The 23390-nt window shown below is 46.1% G+C and overlaps 1 protein-coding gene across 1 annotated transcript in view; it reads right to left on the reverse strand.

The window, feature by feature from the left end:
• Positions 1-1842, reverse strand: part of ELOA (elongin A) — a 17368-nt gene extending 15526 nt beyond the window's left edge. The window contains exons 1-3 of the mRNA XM_046661767.1: positions 1768-1842; positions 852-965; positions 110-343 (exon numbers count right to left, since the gene is read on the reverse strand). Coding sequence (XP_046517723.1) covers positions 110-343; positions 852-965; positions 1768-1842 — 423 coding nt within the window. The remainder of the gene's footprint in view (positions 1-109; positions 344-851; positions 966-1767) is intronic.
• Between the last annotated feature and the right edge of the window lie 21548 nt (positions 1843-23390).

Raw genomic sequence — 23390 nt, forward strand, 5'->3', positions numbered from 1 at the left:
GGCCTCCCCGGCGGAGACGGAAGCGCGACCGGCCCCTTCCGGGCTCGGCGGGCGCGGGGCGGGGGCTGGGGGCCCCTCCCCCGGGACGGCGCGGTGCGCCCCGAGGGGCCGCTGGGGCCGCGCGCTCCGCGCCCTGCCGCTGGGCAGCCCGGGCCGGGAGGGCCTCCGCGGAGTCTCGGCGCCGGCCCCCGGCCTTGGAAAGCCTGACGCCCCCTCCCGCCCGGGGCTGCGAGCACGCCCCGCGGAGCACCTGTCCGCGGTGCAGGCCCGGCCGCCAATCGGGATCCGCGGGGTAACGACGGCGCCCGGCCCGGGTCGAGAGCACGAAGCGCCAGTGGTCGGGCTATTTTGATGTTACCCTCAGTACAACCCAATGAAACGAGTTCTATGATCCCCATTTTACAGACGAGGAAACTGAGGCTCAGGGAGACCAACTCAGCTTGCATGTGGTCACATAACAGCAAAGAAGTGAAGCTGGAATTTGAATCTAAAAAGTCTAGGTCCCCTGTGAGTGTGCATCTTTGAATAAGGTCGAGGAATGGAACCCCAGAGAGAAAGAGATTTGTCAAAAGTCAAAACAGTTTAGCGACATGAGATAATAGCCGGTGTGTCTCATTTCCCCCCCAAACACTGTCTGGTACATAGGCACCAAGCAAATATTTCTTGAATGAATGAATGGCTATTTCCTCTGAAATTGGGCCTGAATTCAGTACAGCCTGAGTCAGACCAGCCCAAGACACCATCTTGAGGGCACTTACCTCATGCTAGAAGCACTAAATTTTAGTTACTATTATTGCTATTAAAAAGAACTAAACCATTGAGAAGTGACTTAAAATAGTAGCATTAATTACATCTCTTGTGATGAGATTAGATCCTAATCTGATCTCCAGCAGCAACTTGGCAACGTACCTAACCTCACCTGTCACCAAAGCGGAAAAGCCCAGAGGCTCTTCCAGGTCCCGGCTCTGGAAAAAGAAAAAGAAACTTCACATGAATTATTTGCTCGAATGAGCTTTCATTCCTTGGCTAGCTGAGAAGCCTCCCTGCTTTGTTCCCACCCCTCTGCTTGGTGCCCCTCCCTTCAAAACGGACCCCTTTCAGGGTGTAGATAAATTGTCAATTTATTCTTTTGTCTTGCCACTGGGCTGTTTGTTTATCAAGTGCAGTGACCAACGGATCCAACTTTAAATCTCTCTGCCCAGCACGATCCAGCCGATAAAATCAGCACTGGGTAAAAAGTCCACACAAGATTAATGACCCCCCAGCTGGGGCCCTAAGACTCAGCTGTGGGTGCAATGGAAGAGGCATCGCCCTGGTGTGAGGAGGCTTGGATTCCAGTGCTGGCCCTAAAGTCTCCCTCCTCTGCACAGCAAATGCTTCTACACTTTAAATTCCTTCCATTTTTGAAAATGTAGCATTGCTGTAATGGAAAACAGACCGATTCTTGAAGCAGAATTGCTGACTAACTGACCTGGCATATACTCAGGACACTGGAACATTTTGCGCATGTTACCCAGGGAGATATTAACAATCAGAATGAAAAGAAATAATGCATGTTGCTGGGGGCTACTGGAGAGGGTGCTCCCCACCCTGCCACCCCATCTATGTCAGCCTGAGTCAGGTTTACCTACAAAGTAAAGAACTCTTACACTTGAATATATGAATACTTCTCTGATCAGTTCATTATGTATGTGTCATTCTGACTAAAAACAAAGTTTTGAACCAGTTCTAAAAATGGTACTCTGTCTGTGTTCACTAAGGGATTACCATTGCAATCCGTGGTTTACACAAGATGTTCAACACCAGAATGAGTTCCCTAAGGTCACAGGCTGTTTTCTCCATCTTGGATCAGTAATATCTAGCACACGGGTGACATTTCATGAAGGTCTGTTGAAAACTGAGCTAAATATTACTTACTTAAGGCTAGCCCAGAGTATCATCTGAAACCTTGAGGAGGACTCTCTAGGTCTCTTAACCAGCGCTTTAGAGCCCCCTGTGAGAAGAATGAAGAGACCCATCTTATTCTGCTCAGAAGGCATGTGTAAGGCTAGCCTAGGGAAGAAAGATGGCCAGGGAGGCTCTCATCTTCTGCTATGCACACTTTTGAGTTTTTGCAACAAGTATGATCTACTTTTATAATGAAAATAACCTAAAGGTATTTTAACTTTGGAAAAGAGCAATCCCAGGCTGGCTGGTGCTAGAGTCATTTAAAACACTGAAAGACAAGTGAAAAAACAAAAACCACCAACCATCTTGTCCTCAATAGTGACGGAAGTCCTTGCCTGTCATGCAATGGGCGAGTGAGATTCTGTGGGCTGGACAGTGTGTTGAGTGAGGAATACTGGTGGGTGGAGGGCTCCCCCTTGGACCTCTCCTGGCCTGGGCTCAGCCGCTCCTCTAGCCTACCAAGTAGGCAGCATCTAAGGTTGGTTGGATGGTAGGTATAAAGGACAGAGGGTTGGGGTTCAGTGATAACCTGAGTTCCAAACCCCAACTCTACCAGTACTAACTATGGCTCCTGGTCAAGTCACCTAAAATGGCTGAAATTGTTTCCTCCTACTTCATATATTTCTTGTGAGGCTTATAATATGTTATGTTAAACACTGGCATACAGTAGGTATTTTTTTTCTCCCCAATCCCCCAGTAGATACTTGTATATTCTAGTTGTAGGTCATTTTAATTCTTCTGTGTAGGATGCCACCACAGCACGGCTTGATGAGCAGTGTGTAGGTCTGCACCCAGAATCCAAACTAGTGAACCTGGGGCTGCTGAAGCGGAGCACATGAACTTAACCACTTGGCCACAGGGCTGGCCCCCAGTAGATATTTTTCTAAAAGCAGCAATTATCAGGGAAAATTCATTGCCTTGGTAAAGAGAATATTGTGTTCTGCTCTAAAGGGGAACATAAAACCCTCCATCTGGGCAGTTTTGTTCTGCACAGTTGTAGCCACTGTTCTCTTCCCCGGTGGGCTCATTTTTCTGAATTGACTGCATTCATCTTTGTTTCACATCCTTCAAACATGCTCAGCTGGTTATTTACTTAGGGATGACATCTTTCTGGGTTTCAAAGGCTCAATTCGCCCTCCTCAAATACAGTAGTACAAGTGGAGACTGCCAGCTCCAGGGAACGGTGTCTGAGGTTCAAAATCCACACCTTTTATAGACTGCCTTGACATTGGACCAAATTCTCCACTAACAACTTAAGTATATCAGGCCAGAAAAACCCCTGAGGCCCTTTGGCTAAGGGGGCGGCTGCAGCATTCTATACAGCCCATGGAAAGCAGCCGCTGAGAATCTGTACTTACCAGGAAAACAAGCTTCCATAAAAACCAAAAAGTAACAGGTATACACTTTGATACTTTTATACTCCATGAATTTATATAAATTGTATCTAGCTAGTAACAGAAACACTTTCCCTTAGCTCTTTGTTTTATTTTTGTTACATTTATCACAGTTTGAAATTATCTTATTTAGTGGTTCCTGTTTTTATAGTCCCTTCCCGATATGTAAGCTCCATGAGGCATCACTGTCGCTAAACAGTACCTAGAACACAGTAGGCACTCAATAAATGTTGACGGAGGTGGATGAAAGAGCTACCTCACAGCATTGTTGTGGGGATTAAACGAGACTGTGTGTGAACACACCTGGCACAGTGTGATCAGCCAATCCTGTTAGTTTAACTAATCCTAACTACGTATTTTATAGATAAGGACATTGGTGCTTAGGAAATTTAAGTGACACCATGCCCTGGGCCCCAGAAACTGAGTGTGGTTGTGGCCTTTGTTGAGAATGCCCTTGGAAGGAAGTTGTTAGAAAAAGTGTGAGCTAAAGGCAGCTAGCCTGGAACTGATGGGGCCAGACCAGAAAGAGAAAGAAAGGGGAGGAGGAGAGAGGAAGATGGAGAGGTCGACAGATTGCATTAAGTCTGGACTGATTAAATCTTCTCCCCCGAGTGTTAGCAGGGGTCTATGAACCCTCCGAGTTTGAATGCCAACAGATTACAAATTCTCAGAGAGGTCTGTGTCTCCCTCCCTCTCTTTAGGAAGAAAGAAAAAATTAATACCTCCCGGGTTATGTAGAGAAGATTAAGAAAGCAGCCCCACAGCAGCATCGGGAAGGACAGCTGCTGCTTGCCTGAAGAGCGGCTTCTAGGGCGCCCAGCTCTGCGCTACCTTTATGTGCATCCTCTCTCCACCTTCCAACCATCTCATGAGGCATTTTAAGGACAGAGAACCCGAGGCTCAGAGAGGCTGAGCAACTAGCTCAAATGCAGCAAGTTACAAGTCTAAAATGTGAACCAAGGTCTGCTCAGCTCCAAAGCCCACACTGGCCGCACACCACCCCTCCTGCACCCCTGAGACTCACCGCACAGCTCTGGCCAAGCCTGGTTCCTCATCTGCTAACTGAGGAGGACTAATCGGTCAAAGTAATAACAGTAGCAATGATGATAATAATACTACCGATTCTTGGCATTTACAGCGTGCCAGGCATTATGCTAAGCAATTTGTGTTAACTATCAACTTTATCCTTAAAACAATCCTGCAATATAGATACCATATAATCTCCATTTCACAAATGAGGAAACTGAGGATTTGGACACACCCAAGGTCACAGAACTTGTAAGCAGCCCAGCCAAGAGTCAAAGCCAGGTTTGTCTGGCACCAAAGCTCGAGCTCTTTGACCTTAAATTGGCTTGCTGCCTGTTGCCAGAGAAGCCACCTGGGAAGACACCATACAAGTGACACATTTCATTCATTCATTCATTCATTCATTCATTCATTCAATTCATCTTTGGTGTGTATGGCTGGAGTGGAATGAGAAAGGGAAAAGGTAGTACCAGATGAATTTGGTGAGGAAGGCAGATTATTGAAGGCCTTAGAGGACATGGTAGAGAATTTGTATTTGATTGTAAAGTTTTATGGATCCTAGGTAGTGGAGTGGTATGACCTAAACTAATTATTTTAACACTGTAGACAATGTATCAAGAATTAAGGACTACAGGGCTGGCCTAGTGGTGCAGCGGTTAAGTGCGCATGTTCTGATTCGGCGGCCCGGGGTTCGCCAGTTGGGATCCCGGGTGTGGACAAGGCACCGCTTGGCAAGCCATGCTGTGGTAGGCGTCCTACATATAAAGTAGAGGAAGATGGGCACGGATGTTAGCTCAGGGCCAGTCTTCCTCAGTGAAAAGAGAATTGACAGCAGTTAGCTCATGGCTAGTCTTCCTCAAAAGAAAAAAAAAAAAGAATTAAGGACTGCAATTAATCTGATACTGTGCTTTAAAACAAACTCAACAATCCCTTTAACAGTCACCTGATCAGACAGACTTTACTTAATCCCTTATATAAAATAGCATACACCCACCCCTCTGTCACTTCATTTTCTTCAGAGAACTTATCTCCACCTGCTTATTGTGTATTCTCTCTCTCCCCACCCCTAGAATGTAAGCGCCATGAAAGCGGGAACTTCTTGTTCCGTGCTTTATTCATTACCACCTAGAATAGTGCCTGGCACATAGGAGGCAGTCAATAAACATTTGTTGAATGAATAAATAACAAAGGTATGTTATACCTTCCCCAGAACACAGTCTACATTTTTTTTTAAGATTTTATTTTTTTCCTTTTTCTTCCCAAAGCCCCCCGGTACATAGTTGTATATTCTTTGTTGTAGGTCCTTCTAGTTGTGGCACGTGGGACACCGCCTCAGCGTGGCTTGATGAGCAGTGCCATGTCCATGCCCAGGATCCGAACCAATGAAACACTGGGCCACCTGCAGCGAAGTGCGCGAACCTAACCACTCGGCCACGGGGCCAGCCCCTACAGTCTACATTTGACATCTATGCTTGTTCATCTTCTCAATCCAATATGAATGTTGGCTTCTATTCTCACCACTCTACTGAAAACAACTTTTCTAAGGTCAGCAGTAAAACCCCAATTGCAACACCTGAAGGTGTTTTTATCGTGGCACACCTCTCTGCTCTATCTGACATTGGTGATTTCTCCTCTCCGGGAAACTCCATTCTGTTGGCTTCCATGACATTTCCCTCTCCTGATTCTGTTCCTTTTCCACCACTTCTCTCCCCTTCATGCTACATTTCCTCTGGGTTTAGTCCTGGGCCTGTTACTTTTATGATACACTTTGGGTGTTCTCCTCCACTCTCACGGTTTCTACCACCACCTATATGCTTGTAATTCCCAAATCTATAGGGTTAGTCTCAAACTTCAGATTGCCTGGATAGAGTTCAGAATCTGTCTGGATGGACATTTCCACCTGGATGCCCCCCATGGCTCTAGAACTCTAGCAGGTTCAAGATGGAACTTGCCATCTTCTCCTTAAATCTACTCTCCTCTGGTGGGCAAGGAGCTGTTGAGACAGAGATGATTAAGCACACTGCTGCCTCCTGGGACCTGCGTCTATTCCTCCATAGGGGAGGGCAAAGATCTATTCTTAGGCTGGGAAGATTTGCAGCAAAGCACACTCACCAAAATGGCTGCCTCCATTGCTCCTCTATTAGGGGGCTCACACCATCAGCCTCAAGGACTGTCTGTACACAATGGCTCTGCTCTGAACCCTCACCCTGGCTTTTTCTTGGGCATCTCAAATACAAGACGTGCAAAATTTACCTCATCATCTTCCTCCCTAAATCACTGTTTACCACGTCTATAGCTGGCACCATCATCTACCCCCAAGCCTTCCAGGCTAGAAACCTGGAAACCTTGACTTCTCTTTTCTCTCCTACCACATCAAACTAATCCTAGTGATTTTCATTCCCAAACATTTCTTGATTCTATCCTCTCCTCTAAATTCCTACTGCCACAAAGCTTCTTGGGCCCTCACACCTTGAGGTCGACTCTCTCAAACTGTCTGACCGCACACGCCTCTAACAATGGCTCAGGCCCCTTTTATTTGTGGGAGGGGAACGTTTTAGGCAGAGCATAGTGGGCAAGAGGATCTAATAAGAGTTTTGTTTTCATTGAGTTTCTTTTTACAATTAGCTTCTTTCTATGTCGAGTGACTTTTTTTCATTTTGACATAAAGTTTCCTTTTAAAATAAATTAAGTAAAAAAAGGGAGCCTCTTTCAATAAAAATTAAGTGGATACTTAGTAGCTAGGAACTCATGGAAGGTAAAAATCATGAAGGTGGCTGAGGAATGTCAGAAGTTTGGGAAACACTAAGATATAAGATCTTCAGGGTGACATATTAGCTTGAACCATATGAAATTGATGATATCTGACTACTTTTGTTTGGACCTACAAAAATGACAATTTCATATGGTTGAACCTATTAGAAAGTCCTACATTTTCTGGCCCTCACCTATGTCCCTGCAAAATCAACTGCTTGCCTTTGTCCTGCTTGCACCACATTATTTCTCTCCTCTGTGCCCTTTGCCAGTCCCTCCGCCTGGATACCACACATTCTTAGCACACAGGTGTCACCGCCTTCAGGAACCTTTCCTGTCCTCTGTCCCTCAAAGCCAGTAAGGCACTCCCCTCAGAGCTTCCATGGTACAGTCAACACGTCTGTCTGCATGCTTGGGTCTGTCTCTCCTGCTAGCCTAGAACTCCTTTAGGCAAGGACTCTTTTTTTCATGAATCCCAGTCGCCTCAGCCTGGCCCCCAGCAGACCCTCTGTTGAGCTGTGGCTAACCAAGTGAGTGAGTGAATGAGTATCTGCAAAGAAGAGAGGCCTAATGCTGCCTGGAGGGCCAGAGGGGGCTTCAGAGAGGGGTCATTTGACCTCCATCTTGAAGGATGAGAAGGAAGGAATTTGCCAGGTGAGAAGTAACTGGAAGGACCCCAGGTGAAGCAACCATAGGTGTGAAGGGACTGGAGTCCAATAGAGTCTGCAGTATTGGGGGAAATGAAGTATGGTTTGAGTGGAGGGCATATGAAGGAGAGCCAAGGGAAAAGGCAATGCTCACAGCGTATTTCCCCCTCGCCCCAATCTTGGTCAAGGAGCCCCGAAATTGATAAGCACATCTGCCAATACTTCCAGTGGGTTTTGACTAAAGGGGTTGTGAGGCTGGCATTTTCTTCTACCTTGAAGACAAAAAGCAGGTAATCTGAGCACAGATGCAAAACCAGCCATAGAGAACCACCATGTTCAAACCAGCATGACCTCCAGCCATACAGAACCACCTCATTCAAAGCAGCGTGACCACCCCGCAGCCCTCAAGGAACTTACTCTCTAGAGAAATTGCTGTGTAACCAAGAATCAGTGAAAGCGCCGCGACAAAGACCAGGCTTGATCAGCAAATCCCTAGGAAGACCACTCCTGGGAGCAGAGATGCCTAAGAGAAGAAGACAGCAGATTGATTCTGTGCAAATATGGTGTTAGGTCCCTCCTCACCAGATAAGAGGCCCCTCCGACCTAGGATGAAGGCAGGCTGGTGATAGTAACAACGACAAAAATCAAATGGGAGACTTAGTATGCTTAGCAGAAGCGGGTGCTTTAAACGTTTTCTCATTTAAAGGATAGCCTTGATGAGGTGAATATTATTGTCCCTATTTTACAGAAAAAGAAACTGAGGCTTGTTGAGGTAACGGGAACCACTAGGACTGGCCCCCAGGTCTCTGGCTGTGAAAACAATGCTCTTCCCACTTCACCAGGAAAGAGGCTTCACTTTGTGACTGACCAGTGAAGGAGGCAGGACCCTCTATGTCATGGGGAAAAGTGCACATTCAATCCCAGGTATGAATATGATATGCACCAGCTACCAAGGGGGCCTCACATCTCAGGCTTATCCTCCTCAGCCTCATTGTCAGGATAATTTCTATGCAGTTGCTTATCCCAGTTTCAATCTTGCACTCTCTCAAGCTCCAAAACCCCTTTCAAAAGACACTTCCCTAATCACCTAAAAGAATCACTGTTCCTGTAAGAGCAGCCAGTTCCTCTTTCTACTTCCTGGTTTGAATGGGGCAAGACACAAACAAATCTCTCTCAGTCTGTTTTCTCATCAAAGTGGGGGAGTTGTGCTTGTTGAATAAGTTGATAGCCAAATCAGAAATACTTGTGCCGAGAACTGCAAAATAAAGAAAGAAATATACTCTTGAAACAGGACTCGATTCATTCAAATATTTATTGAGCCCCTACTCTGTGGCAGGCACTGTGTTTGGTGCTGGGCCTCCTAAGATGTGCAGACAGCCTCCAACCTGAACAAGGAGTCCAGTCTTGTGGGTGTGACGTTATTCAGAAGAAAAATTCCATTAGGGAAGCCCTAAATCCATCAGCAATCAGAGGATGATCCAAAGACTTGAAACAAAAATTCTACTGAGGAAGAGGAAACTTCTACAGATACATAAAAAGATGTTCAATCTCAGTAATCAGGGAAATGCAAATAAAAACCACAATGGAATACCATTTCAAACCCACCAGATTGAATTATACCTGGTAGGAACACTGAACCAGCAGACCTGAGGTTGCAGAACAATAAACACGACCAGGCAAGGAGTATAGGTACAGCAGGCACCTAGTAAATATTTTGCTAACCCAAGCAGAGAAAAACTAGAGCAGAGATAGCAAAGTGGCAGCTCATGGGCTAAACATGGCCTGCTGCCACATTTTGTTTGCCCTCACAGTGTTTACAAAATTGAACTAATTGCCAAGAGTTAAAAATTAGGAGATTTCACAACTTCTCTTAAACAACAGTAAGATTGCAGCTCTTGGCCCAGCCTCTACCAGCCAAGGTGTGGCTGGAGCTGAGAAGTAGCTGACCTCTGCCTGTTACCACATCCACACCACTCTCCCGCCCGGCCTCCGGCACTGGGGCTGCTGCAGCCGACTTCCATGATCTCTAGTCCTGGAAGCACTCAAGTGTGCTCCCCCTCAGCTGGAGACTTAATGGCATCCACTCTCAGGGATAAAGTCCAGAGACTGGTATTACCAACTCTGCAATGGGGCCAGGAACTACAGCCAGGGACCCTTTCTCCAGCAAGATATTCACACGCTATTATCCCAAATCCCTACTACCCTGCGGGAAACTGAGGCTCAGGGAAGTTAAGAAATTTGCCCAATGAGTGACGAAGCCGGAACGCAAACTCAGGAATCTCTGATTTAGTCACACTCATTAAGCATATTCACAGGCTTAAGCACTGTTGAGTGTTATACATGCACTAAATAATTTAATTCCCACTTCAACCCTATGAGATAGGAACAATTATTTTACTCGATTTTACTTGTGAGAAAATGAGGGCACAGCAGGCTAATGACTTGTCAAAGGTCACACAGCTAGTAAGAGGCAGAACTGGGATCTGAAGCAGCAGTCTCATTGCAGAGCCTGAGTCTCAGTGCAACCCTGACAGGCCTCTGGAGTCCCCATCTCCGCCAATTCACTCCTCACGTCCCGGCTGTGCACACTTCAGTGCCTGCCTCGCAAGACATAAGCACTTTGTGTCTGCCTCTAATACCAAACTGGGCTCCCACATACCATCCTGCAACGTGTTTTCCCCCCACTTAACAATATGCTGTGGAGCACTTTCCATGTCAGTGTGGTACTCCGTTTCCATAGACATTCTGTAATTTATTTATCTCCTTATAAACATTTAGAGCTCCAGCTTTTCCTTGTTTTATTAAAAAATTGATGCTCCAAACATCCTCGTTCACCTAAATCTGTGCATTTGAACACTTGTTTTCCATAGGATAATTCTAAGTAGAATTATGGGGTCAAGGTCACACATACGAGATTTTGATAGATATTGTCAAATTGCCCTCTGAAACGCCTCTACGAATGTACATGCCTGCCGACACTTTGTGAGTGCCTGTTTCCATGCCCTTGCCTCCACTGGGTATATTTTTCTATTGCTTTCTCTGCACCACACTCAAACTGTCTCCCTTAAGCTGCCTCGTTATTTTCATAGTCAGTTCAGTTTCACCAGTATGATTACAACTATAAAAGGAACAAAACAAAATAATTTATGTCTTGTGAAAAAGGGGAGGGGGGCAGGAAACACCCCAGAATGATGGCAGTGACCAGACTTATGTGGAATTAGGTATGAGGTAAGTGATTTTTTTTTTAGTATTTTCCAAATGTTCTTAAATGAGTGTTTCTTTGATAACAGTAGGGGAAACGTTCTCCCTGCTGCCCCCTATTCCTGTAGCCCCCTTTTATTTTTTTAAAGAAAACAGGCCCAGAGAGTGTCTTTGGGGCAGCACAGAGGAGAGGAGCTAAAGAGCCGTGTTCGCTGTCGGCAGCCAGATTTTGCGGGAGAAGTGCCCACCCCCACAAGTGGACAGTGAAGGTGGTAAAGAAAAAAAGAAGCAGCTGGAACTACGCAGGGCCTGAGGCAAGGTGAAGATGAGGGAAAGGCTGGGGATTACCAGTCAGAAGGCCAGTGAGAGAGCAGACAGCTGTTGGTGGAGGCCTGTTAGGTTTAAGGCAGGAAATCTTCCCTAACCCTGTCTCTGCCCATACATCCACTTCCAGGAAACTGCACCATTATTCACCTTAGTTGCCCAAGCCGGAAGCCAGGGGGCGATCCTAGGTTCTTACCCATCTATGCCCAGTCACTGGATCCTATTGATTGTATCTTTCTAACCTCTTTCAAAATCCACTTGCTTCGTGCATCTCCTTTCTTGGGGCTTGCATTCTCTCCCACCTGGATCACTAAAACAACATCTCAACAACCACCACCTCTGCAGCCAGCCCCATTCCTTTCCCTCAGAGCTGTCAATTCAGGCGTTCCTAACATGTTAATCTGATTTCGGGTAAAACCCTTCCATGGTCTCCTGTGGCCTGAAGCCCTGATTCTCGCCCTGGAGGCACCTTAGAATCACCCAGGGAGTTTTCAAGACCATCTGGACTCACCAAGTCCTCATATCCTGAGATTCAGATGAAACTGGTTTGGCATAGGGCACAGATTTTTAGTTTTTAAAGCCGCCCAAGGTGATTCTAATGTGCAGCCAGGGTTGAGAACCGCTGGCCTCCAGGATGTAAAGTGCAGGTTCCTCTGTGTGGTGTGCAGGAACTCCACGTCATTCCATTTCTCAGCAAATATTTACTGAGCGCCTGCTGTGTACCAGACACCTCGCTGGCACCGAGTCTAAGCGAAGAACAACATTAAGGCCCCTCATGAAGCCGCTTGTCCATCTGGCTCCTAGTATTTAAGCCTCGTTTCTGCCTCCTCACACCTCCTGCTCTTTGATCTAGTCATCAAGACCAATTTGGGATTCCCCAAACTTGCCCTGCTGTAGGCTCAGGGCCTATGACTATGCCACTCTTTCAACCCCAAATTCCAGCCCTCAGCCTCCTGGTCTAGTTAAGACTCAGCCTGAGGACCACTTCCTCTGAAATGGCTCTGCCTGACCCCACCCCCAGATCTGCCCTGATTATCCTCGTACTCGTCACTGTGGTCACTGTCCATTTCACTGTCGGGCGCCCTCGGGAGACTGCGAGCTCCTTGAGGGGAGGGACAGTGAGTGAACCGTCTCCGTATCCCTGGTGAGGGTGCTGACTGTCTGGGGAATCCACATGGGAGTGAACTCGAATGACCCACAGTATTCACATAGGGCAAACTTGGTGTGAATAAGGTACGAACAGACTGGAAACTAGTTAGAGGAGGACTGCAGCTCCAGAAGCTTCAAGAAGCCAGGCTCTGGACAGGAGGTTCAAAGACAGACAGCCCTATCACCAGCAGGGAGGCAGAGAGAGACACACAGTATCAGAACTGAGTAAGACAGTAGGGGCAGCCTGTTGCCTTTGAAGAGGTGGCCTTGTGTGGTGGAAATAACATGATCTGCGGTCTAATTTGTATGTTCCAATTTGGACACTTGCTTGTTATGTGACGTTGGGTTAGGCCTACCCCTAGTATTTGCAGGGCCAGTGGTACGGGTACAAATGGAGGCCCATACACCATATGTCTAAATATCTAAAAGTTATCAGTTAAACTAACAAACCATTAAAACAGTTCCTATCCTATTCTCCTACCTTGATAAATATACCTTCATGATGACTGGAAGGCTGGGATGAGTTTAGAATTCCCAGAGTTCTTGGGCATATGGTGGCATAAGGAAAAGTGGCCCCTGACCTGCCCGCTTCTCTTCCCACCTGTGGTAGGCAGAATGATGCCCCCTTTGCCCAAGATGTCTACAGCCTAATGCCTGCAGCCTGTGAGTGTGCTGCTTTAGTGGCGAGGGGGAATTAAGACTGCTCATCCCCTGACCTTGAGATAGGGAGATTGTCCTGGATTATTGGGGTGGGCCCAATGTAATCACAAGGGTCCTTCCTTACAAGTGAAAGAGGGAGGCAGAAGAATCAGAGTCAGAGAAGACATGAGGATGGAAGCAGAGGTTGGAGTGATACGATTACTGGCTTCAAAGAGGGAGGAAGGGGGCCCCGGGCCAAGGCACAAGGGTGGCCTCTAGAAGCTGGAAAAGGCAAGTATGTGGATTCTCCTGGAGCCTCCAGAAAGGAGGGCAGCCCCGCCACCACCCAGATTACAGCCACTGAGACCCATTTCAGACTTCCGGCCTCCAGACGTGGCAGAGAATGTTTGTTAAAAGGTTTGCAGCCACAACAGAAGACTGTGCTGGGCTCTGCCCTGCGGCACAAGGGCCTCAGGCTCCCCGGGGAGGACACACCAGTCACAGCTCCAAAGGTGCACTCCCACGTCCAGCTGCCCCTGTGCCACCCTGTGGGCCTAGGGGTCCATATACCAGTGTTCTCAGGAGGAGGGACCCTCAGAAGAGGCTCTGGGAGAGAGCTGGTGTCACTTAAGCAAGGAAATGTGGGGTTTGGGCACTTAACGGTCTGGGTTGGAAGGGGGTCCGGGCTCTGGGTTGGCACAATTCCTGGGCCACGTGGCCTTCTCATCCCGTGGGGGGGAGCACAGCTCGTAGAGGAGGTCCAGGGAAGGACCCTTTAAAGCACAGAGCTCAGATCCCATATGTGGCACTATCTTGGGTCAAATGGCTTCATCAGCCTGAGCCTCGTCTGTAAACTCAACCCTCTGGATCATCATCGAGCACCTCGTCTGTGCCACGTGTTATGCTTAATGACAGCTGAATGGTAGGTGAAGCAGCTAACTAGTTCAGAGTAATCTCTCAATAAATTTTTATTTCCTTCTCTTTCTACTTAGTCTCAACTAAGTCAGTGGGCTTGCAAATTAGAAATAAAAATCGCTTGCTCAAACCCTTTGGTGGATTCCATTCACTCCTGGGAGGAGCCTAAAATCCTTTGCAAGGCCCTGCAAGCCCAGCGTCCCCTCCCCACTCTGCCTCCTCCTCTCTGCTCTGCACACAAACTTTGCGATGCCTCCGCTGCACCAGGGCCTGTGTTGCTCCTGGCCTCCCTTGCTGTTCCTTCCTTCCACGAGCAATGTTCTGTCCTCCACACATACCCACCCCACTGTCACCAAGCTGACTCATTCAGGGTTTGCTTTAAATGCCATTCTCTTGAGGAAGCCTGTCCCGGTTCCCTAACCTACTACCCAGAGCAGGTTCACCTGTTCTCTTCTCTCCCAGCTCCCGGGAGCACTTCTGTAGTACTTACCATGAAAGCTGCCATGTACCTATTTATATTACCTTTTGTTGGTTAAATGTAAGATGAATCTATTTTCATTTCATTTTCTTCAAGACAGAGCCCCAAATGTGTTACTTTTTTTCACTGTGGTAAAATATACATAACATAAAATTTACCATTTTAACTATTTTTAAAGACTTTATTTTTCCTTTTTCTCCCCAAAGCCCCCCAGTACATAGTTGTGTGTTCTAGCATGGGTCCTTCTAGTTGTGGCATGTGGGATGCCGCTTCAGCATGGCCTGATGAGTGGTGACATGTCCACACCCAGGATTTGAACCGGCAAAACCCTGGGCCGCCAAAGCGGAGTGTGTGAACTTAACCACTCGGCCATGGGGCCAGCCCTGCATTTTAACTATTTTTAAGTACAGTTGAGTGGCATTAAGTACACTCATTGTCATGCAACCAGCATCACTATTCATCTCCAGAACTTTTTCATCATCCCAACTGAAACTCAACACCAGCAAACAGTAACCCCCCATGCTCCCCTCCCCCAGCTCCTGGTAACCACTGTCCTGCTGTCTGTCTCTATGAATTTGACTACTACAGGTACCTCACGTAAGTGGAATCATACAATATTTGTCCTTTCATGTCTGGCTTATTTAACTTGGCATAATGTCCTCGAGGTTCTCCATGTTGTAGCAGGTGTCAAAATTCCACTCCTTTTTAAGGCCGAATAGCATCCCATGGATGACCACACTTGGTTTATCCATGCGTCCATCTATGGACACCTGCATTGCTTCCACCTTTTGGCTCTTGTGAATAACGTTGCTGTGAACATTGGTGTACAGATACCTGCTCCCCTGCTTTCAATTCTTTTGTGTGTATACCCAGAAGCGGAATTGCTGGGTCAAATGGTACTTGCATGTTTAATATATCCTGCTTTTGTCCATTCTTTTACACTCTCCCTGCCCCCTTCCTCCACTGCAGCCTTTAGTGCCATGAGGGAGGAACCACGGTCTGTCTTCCTTCTGGGACCAGCACAGGCTGGTGCTTCAATCAATGTTTGTTAAATGATTGAACAAATGGCACTTTAGCTGACTTGGGTGAAGGGTGGAGCCTGAAGCGGATGTAAACAGAGGGCAGGGGCAGCAGTTCCCGACAGGGGTTTCCACTCCCAGAGGTCCCAAGGAGGGTGCCCATACGTTTATCTTGTTTTCCCCACTTTTTTAGGTTTTCATGCCTTTTCGTGGGGCTCACCCTCCCCATGGTCTTCAACTTGAAGCTTTTAGGTAGAATCATATAAAACTGAGCCCAAGTACCTATGCTTCGCTTTTCCTCTTGAGGCAACAGACACAAGGTGAAAGCTGCTTTGAGCCAGAAGGAACAGGGTTAGAATTCAAGCTCCCCCAGTTCCTGGTGGTGGCTCTGAGCCTCTCCTCATCCGTAAAATGGGAATATTATATAATGCACAGGGCAACTGTAAAGATTCTCTCAATACGTGAAGGGCCTGGAACAAAGCAGATGCTGTCAGTAGAATGTCAGTTCCCCCCTGTCTCCCCCCTAATTGTCCCCCGCCATACCATGTGTGCTCAGATGAGAGGCATGATAATCTGTTTTTGAAAGCCTTTGTGGTTTTGATCACCATGGGGGCAATTTCTAAAACAAAGACCAAAGGAACATATTCTAGAGCACAGAGGAACTCGTTATACCGCACGCATTCTCTCCAGGGAGGCTCAGTCCACAATCAGAGCTGAGTCCTTACTGCTCCCAGATCAGAAGGGTCAGGCACACTGACAAACACTGACCCCGTCTGAAATGGTGATGATGGGACCCTCACAGGGGTACGCTGTGTTAGAGTTCGCATGGCACTTTCACGTGTACCATCTCTTTTGAGCCAGGCAGGAAACAGAGGGAGAGCTTAAAGACTTGTCTAAGGTTGAGCGTCCTGCATATGGCAGAGGGTATAATGCAAAGCACTCAGGAGATTTGAGTTCAAATTCTGACTCTGCCCTTCACTCATGCTGTGATTTTAGGCAAAATAAAGTAAAGGAAACTCAGGTTATCTGTTTTAAAAAGAAATAATTACTTGAGGCATACGGCTTTCAGTCACCTGTCCTCCAGAGTATGATATTTTGCCTTCTTTGAGAGAGAGGAAGGAAAAACGGAATACACAGGGGAAAAGGCCAGCCCCAAGTTCTGTTCAAAACAGGCTTGGAAGACCAGCAGCATCAGCATCACCTGCAAAATTGTTAGAAATGCAAATTCTCGGCTCTACCTCGGATCTGCTGAATCAGAATCCCTGGGAGGCCCAGGAATCTCTGTTGTAATTAAGCTCTAGGGGATTTGTAAGCCCACTAAAGTTTGAGGAGCAGTTTGCTACACACGATGCATAAACTGATTCATTCTGTATCCTGGTAGCTCCCTGGTTTATACCTATTTCCCCACTTATCCAACATCTCCATTTAGATGACTGAAAGACATCTCAGATATCACGTGTCTAAAACCACACTCTTGATTTGCTCTCTTTGAACCTGCTTCTTCTGCAGTCTTTCCCCACTGGGAACTAGCACAGTCATTCATCCCGCTGTTCAAGCCAAACCCAGGTGGCAATCTTGATGTCATTCTCTCTCAGGCCCCTTATCCGATCCAATCCATCAACAAATCCCGTCAATCCAATCTTCAAACAGATGCAGAATCGAACATCCAGAATCTCACCCTGCTCACTGTGTCTTCACCACGGCCAACCTAGTCCAGTCACTCACTCTCATCGCAAGGGCCTCCACACCCAGTCCTTACCCCTACAGCCTGCTCTCCTCACAACTACTTTTTAAAAACAAGGGCCGGCCCTGTGGCTGAGTGGTTAAGTTTGCGCACTCAGCTTTGGCGGCCCAGAGTTTCGCCGGTTCGGATCCTGGGCGCAGACATGGCACTGCTCATCAAGCTGTGCTGAGGTGGTGTCCCACATGCCACAACTAGAAGGACCCACAATTAAAAAAAAAATACGCAACTATGTACTGGGGGGCTTTAGGAGAAAAAGGAAAAATAAATCTTAAAAAAAAGAAAAAAACATGCATTATGATGTCAGTATGTCTTATTACTAGTGATGATAATCTTGATCGCTTGGATAAGGTGGTGCTGGGCCATCTCAGCAGAAAGAGTTAGAAATTTATGTATTTATACAAACTCCTGTATATACACGCACACACATCTCTGTATCGAGTGCCAGCCAAGACCTCCAACTCCCATCCAGCACCACAGGGTTCCTTCATTCTAGCGTTTCCCCTTTGCTTACTGAGAATTCTTTTCGTCACTTCTTTTTTAACCCTGAGAAACCTGGCTCTCATTATTTCCAATATATTTACTTCTGGTTCAATCCTAGAATAAATATAATTTCAGAATTGCTAACTCAGACTCCTCCTCTCTCTTCCCCTGCTCCCAGTCTAATAAACAAACTTACCAACTGAAACACTGGGCTGGTAGTGTACAGTTCTTCTTGTCTTTAGCCTCACAATGTCCAATCAAACATTATTTCCCAAAGTTATTTAAGTCAGATACTTCCTTTTCCTACCTCTTTAGTAAAATATCAGCATTACATACCTGCCAATCGTGAAGTACTGAGAAAAGCACACCATTTCTGTGATATCCTTCCCCAAAATGCACTAACCTCAATCTAATCATGAGAAAACATCAGACAAACCCAAACTGAGGGACATTCTACAAGTAACTGATCAGTACTCTTCAAAAGTATCAATGTCATGAAAGATAAGGAAAGACTAAGAACTGCCACAGACTGGGTAAGAGCGAGGCTAGAGAAGAACTGAGTGCGACGTGGGGTGTGGGTTGGATCCTGGAACTGAAAAGCGGCGTTAGTAGGAAAACTGGAGAAATCCAGATAAAGTCTAGTATTGTGCCAATATTAACTTCTTAATTTTGGCCAATGTACTATGGTTACATAAGATGTTAATACCAAGGGAAACGGGGTAAAGGGTATATAAGAGCTCTCTACTATTTTTTTAATTTAAAATTTTATTGAGATAATTGTAGATTCACATGCAGTGGTAAAAAATAATACAGAGATTCCTTCCACACTTTGCCTAGTTTCCCCCAATGGTACTATTTTGCAAAATTATAGCATAGTAGCATAACCAGGATACTAATGTTGATACAATACCCATCTTCCCCATTTTACTTGTACTCATTTGTGTGAGTGTGACTTCTATTTTTTGCAACTCTTCTGCAAGTCTAAAGCTATTCAAAATAAAAAGTTAAAAAAAAGGTAAAGTAGATGAAATGCCATGGGTGGGGGCTACATCAGATCACCTCAATTCCCTTTCCAAACCCCCCCCCCCAACACCTTCCCATCACACCACAAATCCGAAATCTTTATCACCACGGCCTTAGAGGCCTTAAGTGGTCTCTCCAGCCTCTTTTCTTTCCATTCTCCATTCCCTTGCTGTTTCTCCAAGTGGCCGAGTCCTTTCTCATGTCAAGGTCCTGGCAAGTTCCCTCTCTCTAGAATTAGCTCTTCCTTAAGATATTCACAAGGCTGCCTCCCTCACTTCTCTCAGGTCTTCTCAAATGTAAGCCCCTCAGAGGTCTCTCCTAACCACTCTTTAACACCTTCCATCATTCTCTACCCAGCTATCTTTCATACCACTTAATCAATGCTTGATATTATATATTTGTTGGTTTAGTAAATGCAAGTTCCACGAGAGTAGGTACACCCAGAGCTTAAACAGTGCCCAAAATACAGTAGTCTCCAATAAATACTTGTTAGAGGAATAACTAGATAGATGTTACCCATTCTATTCGTTCTTCTAAACAATGGCTGTTTAGAAGTTGCCTGTTAAGCGTGTCGGAGCCAACGCTTGTTGTGGACCTACTATACGGCAGATGCTATCCAGGTACGATCTCATTTAGTTCTCAATAATCCTGTGCAACAGCATTATCTCTCTTTTGCAAATAAGGAAACTGAAGCTCAGAGAGGTTAATGCAGAAGCTCAAGTTCAACAGTACAGGGCAGGTCTGAGTTTAAGGCCCTTTTATTTCAGCTCTAACAGCTGTTATGGCTCAGTGGGCGTCAGTCTGGGCTGAACCCCCTAGTCTGGATAATTATATGTTTCTAGCTTGGATGAATGAGTTGTATTTGTACAAAAGATCCCAGACAGTCCAGACACCTTTTCTCCTTTATACGTGGAGTTCCTCCCTGGGCCTTATTTTAATATGTCCACTTCCCTATTAAAATATAAACCCCCAAACTGACCACAGTCCTGCAGATACACTCTGATCAGAGGCAAATTCTTTGACAGGCTGGATCAGGATACCACATTAACATACCCCAAGCTAAGCTCCCTGGCCTCTAACTGCTTTTCAGAACCTGCACCTGACGACTTGACTTCCTCGTTTGTTGTTGCCGTCTTTGAAAACAGGAGAAAAGTACAGCCTTGAAAACTACAGACCAAAGCCCACCAACTCTACAGAGAACACTTAATATTCTGGAGGGACAGGAGACTTTTGAGAATTCCCCAAATTTATATTCCATATAATGGCTTCCAAAATATCAAAGTATAACTAGGGAAAAAAAAAAGACACTTATATACCCACTGATCACATAAACCCAGGACCACAGTGCTTTATGATGCTGGTAAATTCTCTTTTCAGCTTTTGCCTGGCCTTTCCCTTCTCCTTGGATGAGTAATTTGTACAGGGAGGAAAATAAACGGCTTTTTGTCTTCACTGCAGAGTGCACAGTCCTCTGCCCACACAGAGGCCACCTCACATCACGGATCCAAGCCTGCTGAGTCTGACCTCCACTCTGTCCCTACCTGGCTTCTGTCTCAGAAACCATCTTCCTTAGAGCACATCATTTTCTTTTCACTCTCACTAGCAAATGATTTTCATAATAGACATCTCTTAGGATGTCTCAGAAAAATTACAAATTAAAATTTGCTACAGACTTTCAGGGTTGCTTGCAAACAGCAGTAATTTTGACTAAGATTTGCAAACAGCAGATATCACTCAGCTGCCCCTCCTTGCCATCCCCTCTCCAACTGCCTCAGGTCAGGCCACACCATCTCGCGTCAGGAATGTGGCAATCCATTCTGCCTCTGCCCAGACCTGATGCCCCTGTACACTGCTGCTAGGATGCACTTTCTAAACACAAAGGCCACTGATAATAATGACCATTTACGTCATGATAACTTCACTTACTTTTACTCCTCATAAAAACCGAGTCAGATGGGAACATTTATCCCTATTTACCAAAGAAGAAACTGAAGGGGGGCCGGCCCCGGGGCCGAGTGGTCAAGTTCGCATGCTCTGCTTCAGCGGCCCAGGGTTTCACCGGTTTAGATCCTGGGTGCGGACATGGCACCACTCATCAGGCCACACTGAGGCACATCCCACATGCCACAACTAGAAGGACCCAAAACTAAAAATACACAACTATGTACTGAGGGAGCTTTGGGAGAAAAAGGAAAAATAAAATCTTAAAAAAAAAAAAAACAGAAGAAGAAGAAACTGAATTCATAGAAATTAAGAAACTCACCAAGATCAGAAGGTTCTTAAGAGCCAGGACTGGGATTCCATGCCAGATCTCTGTGCCTCTGGAGCCCGTGCCCTCCGCACACAGCTGACTGGCCTCCTGAAGGCTTCTTGTCGTGCCACCAACGCCTCTCTCAGCTCCAGACACACCAAATAACTCAACATCCTTCTTCTTGCTCCATACCTTAGTGATCACTACTGCCCTGCCTGAAGGCTTTCCTTAACACTTCCCTTTGCCTGCTTCACTCGTGACACTGAGATTTAAGTCAAGTGAGACTTTTGTCGTCTCTCCCGGCCCCCCACAACACACACATGCAGTGCTCACAGAACAGCCTAAGCACACCCCTGCCACACCACACGCTACAGTCTTCTAACCTGCTGTATCCTAAAGCATGGGGGGAGTACTGTGGAGGCACGCATGATTTTAGATGGCACATGGACACAACAATAAATATTATTGAACGACAAAGTGAGAAAGTTATTCTCTTTCCAATTCTCTTTCCATCTCTGCCTACAAGGAGGTTTCACTGTGTGGTGGGGACTAGGTGGTGGTGAGGAGCATGGCGCCCGGAGCCAGACTGCCTGGGTTCAACCCCTGCTGTGCTGCTTGAGAGACAACTGACTTCTCTATGCCTCGGCTTCTTCATCGGTCCTACACAGATGACAACAGTACAAACGGGGTCTTGCTAAGGATCGAGAGTTAACGACGCATTGCCTGCACATGGTACGAGCTCAGGAGCAGATAGCTGTTAATAGTTCTCCTTAGCACCTCTCCAGCTACTGCTACTCATTCTTGAAGACAGCAAGCCTCAGGCCCAGAGCCTGCCAGCAGGCAACAGAATCCAATCAGCTAGTGATAGCGATGTTCTATTTACAGCAGAAAATAAACAGATATAAACTTAACAAGTGTCAATTTAGAAGAAGCATTAGGTAATAATGCAGGTCATACGTGGATATGGCAAGAATAAAAATAATAAAGGAAGGCAGTATTGGAATAAATACAGTTGGAGAAGTATACTCAAGTGTTCTCACCAAAAAAATAAAAGGTAACCATGGAAGGTGATGGGTGTGTTAATTAACTTGATTGTAGTAATCATTTCACAATGTATACACATGTCAAATCATTACATTGTACACTTTAAATATACACAATTTTATTGGTCAATTATACCTCAATAAATCTGGGGGGAAAAAAGTTGGGGAAGCCTGGTGTTGATTTGTCTCCCCCACTACATTCCAAGTTCTTTGAGGACAGACTGTCTTCCATTGCTGTATCTCCAGATCCCAACACATAGGCAGTGGGTATTCAATATAAATTTGCTGAATGAATGAGCTCAGCAAACATTGTTAGAACTCAGTCAATGGGACGTACTCCTAAGGCACGGTAAAGGACAGAATCCAAGTTCACGAACTTAAACCCAACAGAGAAATGTCTAGTCTAGTTCTGCGGTCCTCAAAGCATAGTTCTTGAATCAGGAGCTTCAGCATCACCTGGGAACTTGTTAGAAATGCAAATTCTGGGGCTGGCCCCGTGGCCAAGTGGTTAAGTTTGCGTGCTCCGCTGCAGGCAGCCCAGTGTTTTGTCGGTTCGAATCCAGGGAGTGGACATGGCACCGCTTATCGAGCCACGCTGAGGCGGCGTCCCACGTGCCACAACTAGAAGGACCCACAACTAAGAATATACAACTGTGTACCAGGGGGCTTTGGGGAGAAAAAAGGAAAAAAATGAATAAATAAAATCTTAAAAAAAAAAAAGAAATGCAAATTCTCAGACATCACTCCAGATCTACAGTCATGTGTCACTTGAGGACGCAGAGACATTCTGAGAAATATGTCATTAGGTGATTTTGTCGTTGTGTGATCATAGAATGTAATTACACAAACCTCGATGGTATAGCCTATTATACACCTAGGCTATATGGTACTAATCTATGGAACCACAGTCGTATATGCAGCCCGTCATTGACTGAAATGTCCTTCTGTGGCGCATGACTGTATTGAACCAGAAACTCTGAGGGTGGGATCTCAGCAATGCAGTTTTCACAAGTCTTACAGGAGATTCTAACACACTCCAGTTCAATCATCACTCATCCGCAGCACAAAGATACAGTGCCAAGCTGGAAGACAGCCAAGACTGAATCCAGAGAACGAGGGCAGAGATGAGAAAGCCGCTCACAGGACAGCTCTCTCTGTCAGAACAGAGCTGCAGGTTGAGACACTACCAGGGAGCGCCAAGAGGATTCTAACTTGGAAAAGATTAGTTTCATGCGGATCAAGTATGCGACCAGGAAACTAGGCAATTCGGGTGAGGCTTGGTGCTGCTGTTAACCAGCTGTGTGATCCTGAACACAGCCCTTCACCTCTCAAACCTGTTTCTTCATCCATGGGTTCTCC

Source organism: Equus quagga, chromosome 5, assembly GCF_021613505.1.
Source record: "Equus quagga isolate Etosha38 chromosome 5, UCLA_HA_Equagga_1.0, whole genome shotgun sequence".
In the NCBI taxonomy this organism is placed as follows: domain Eukaryota; kingdom Metazoa; phylum Chordata; class Mammalia; order Perissodactyla; family Equidae; genus Equus; species Equus quagga.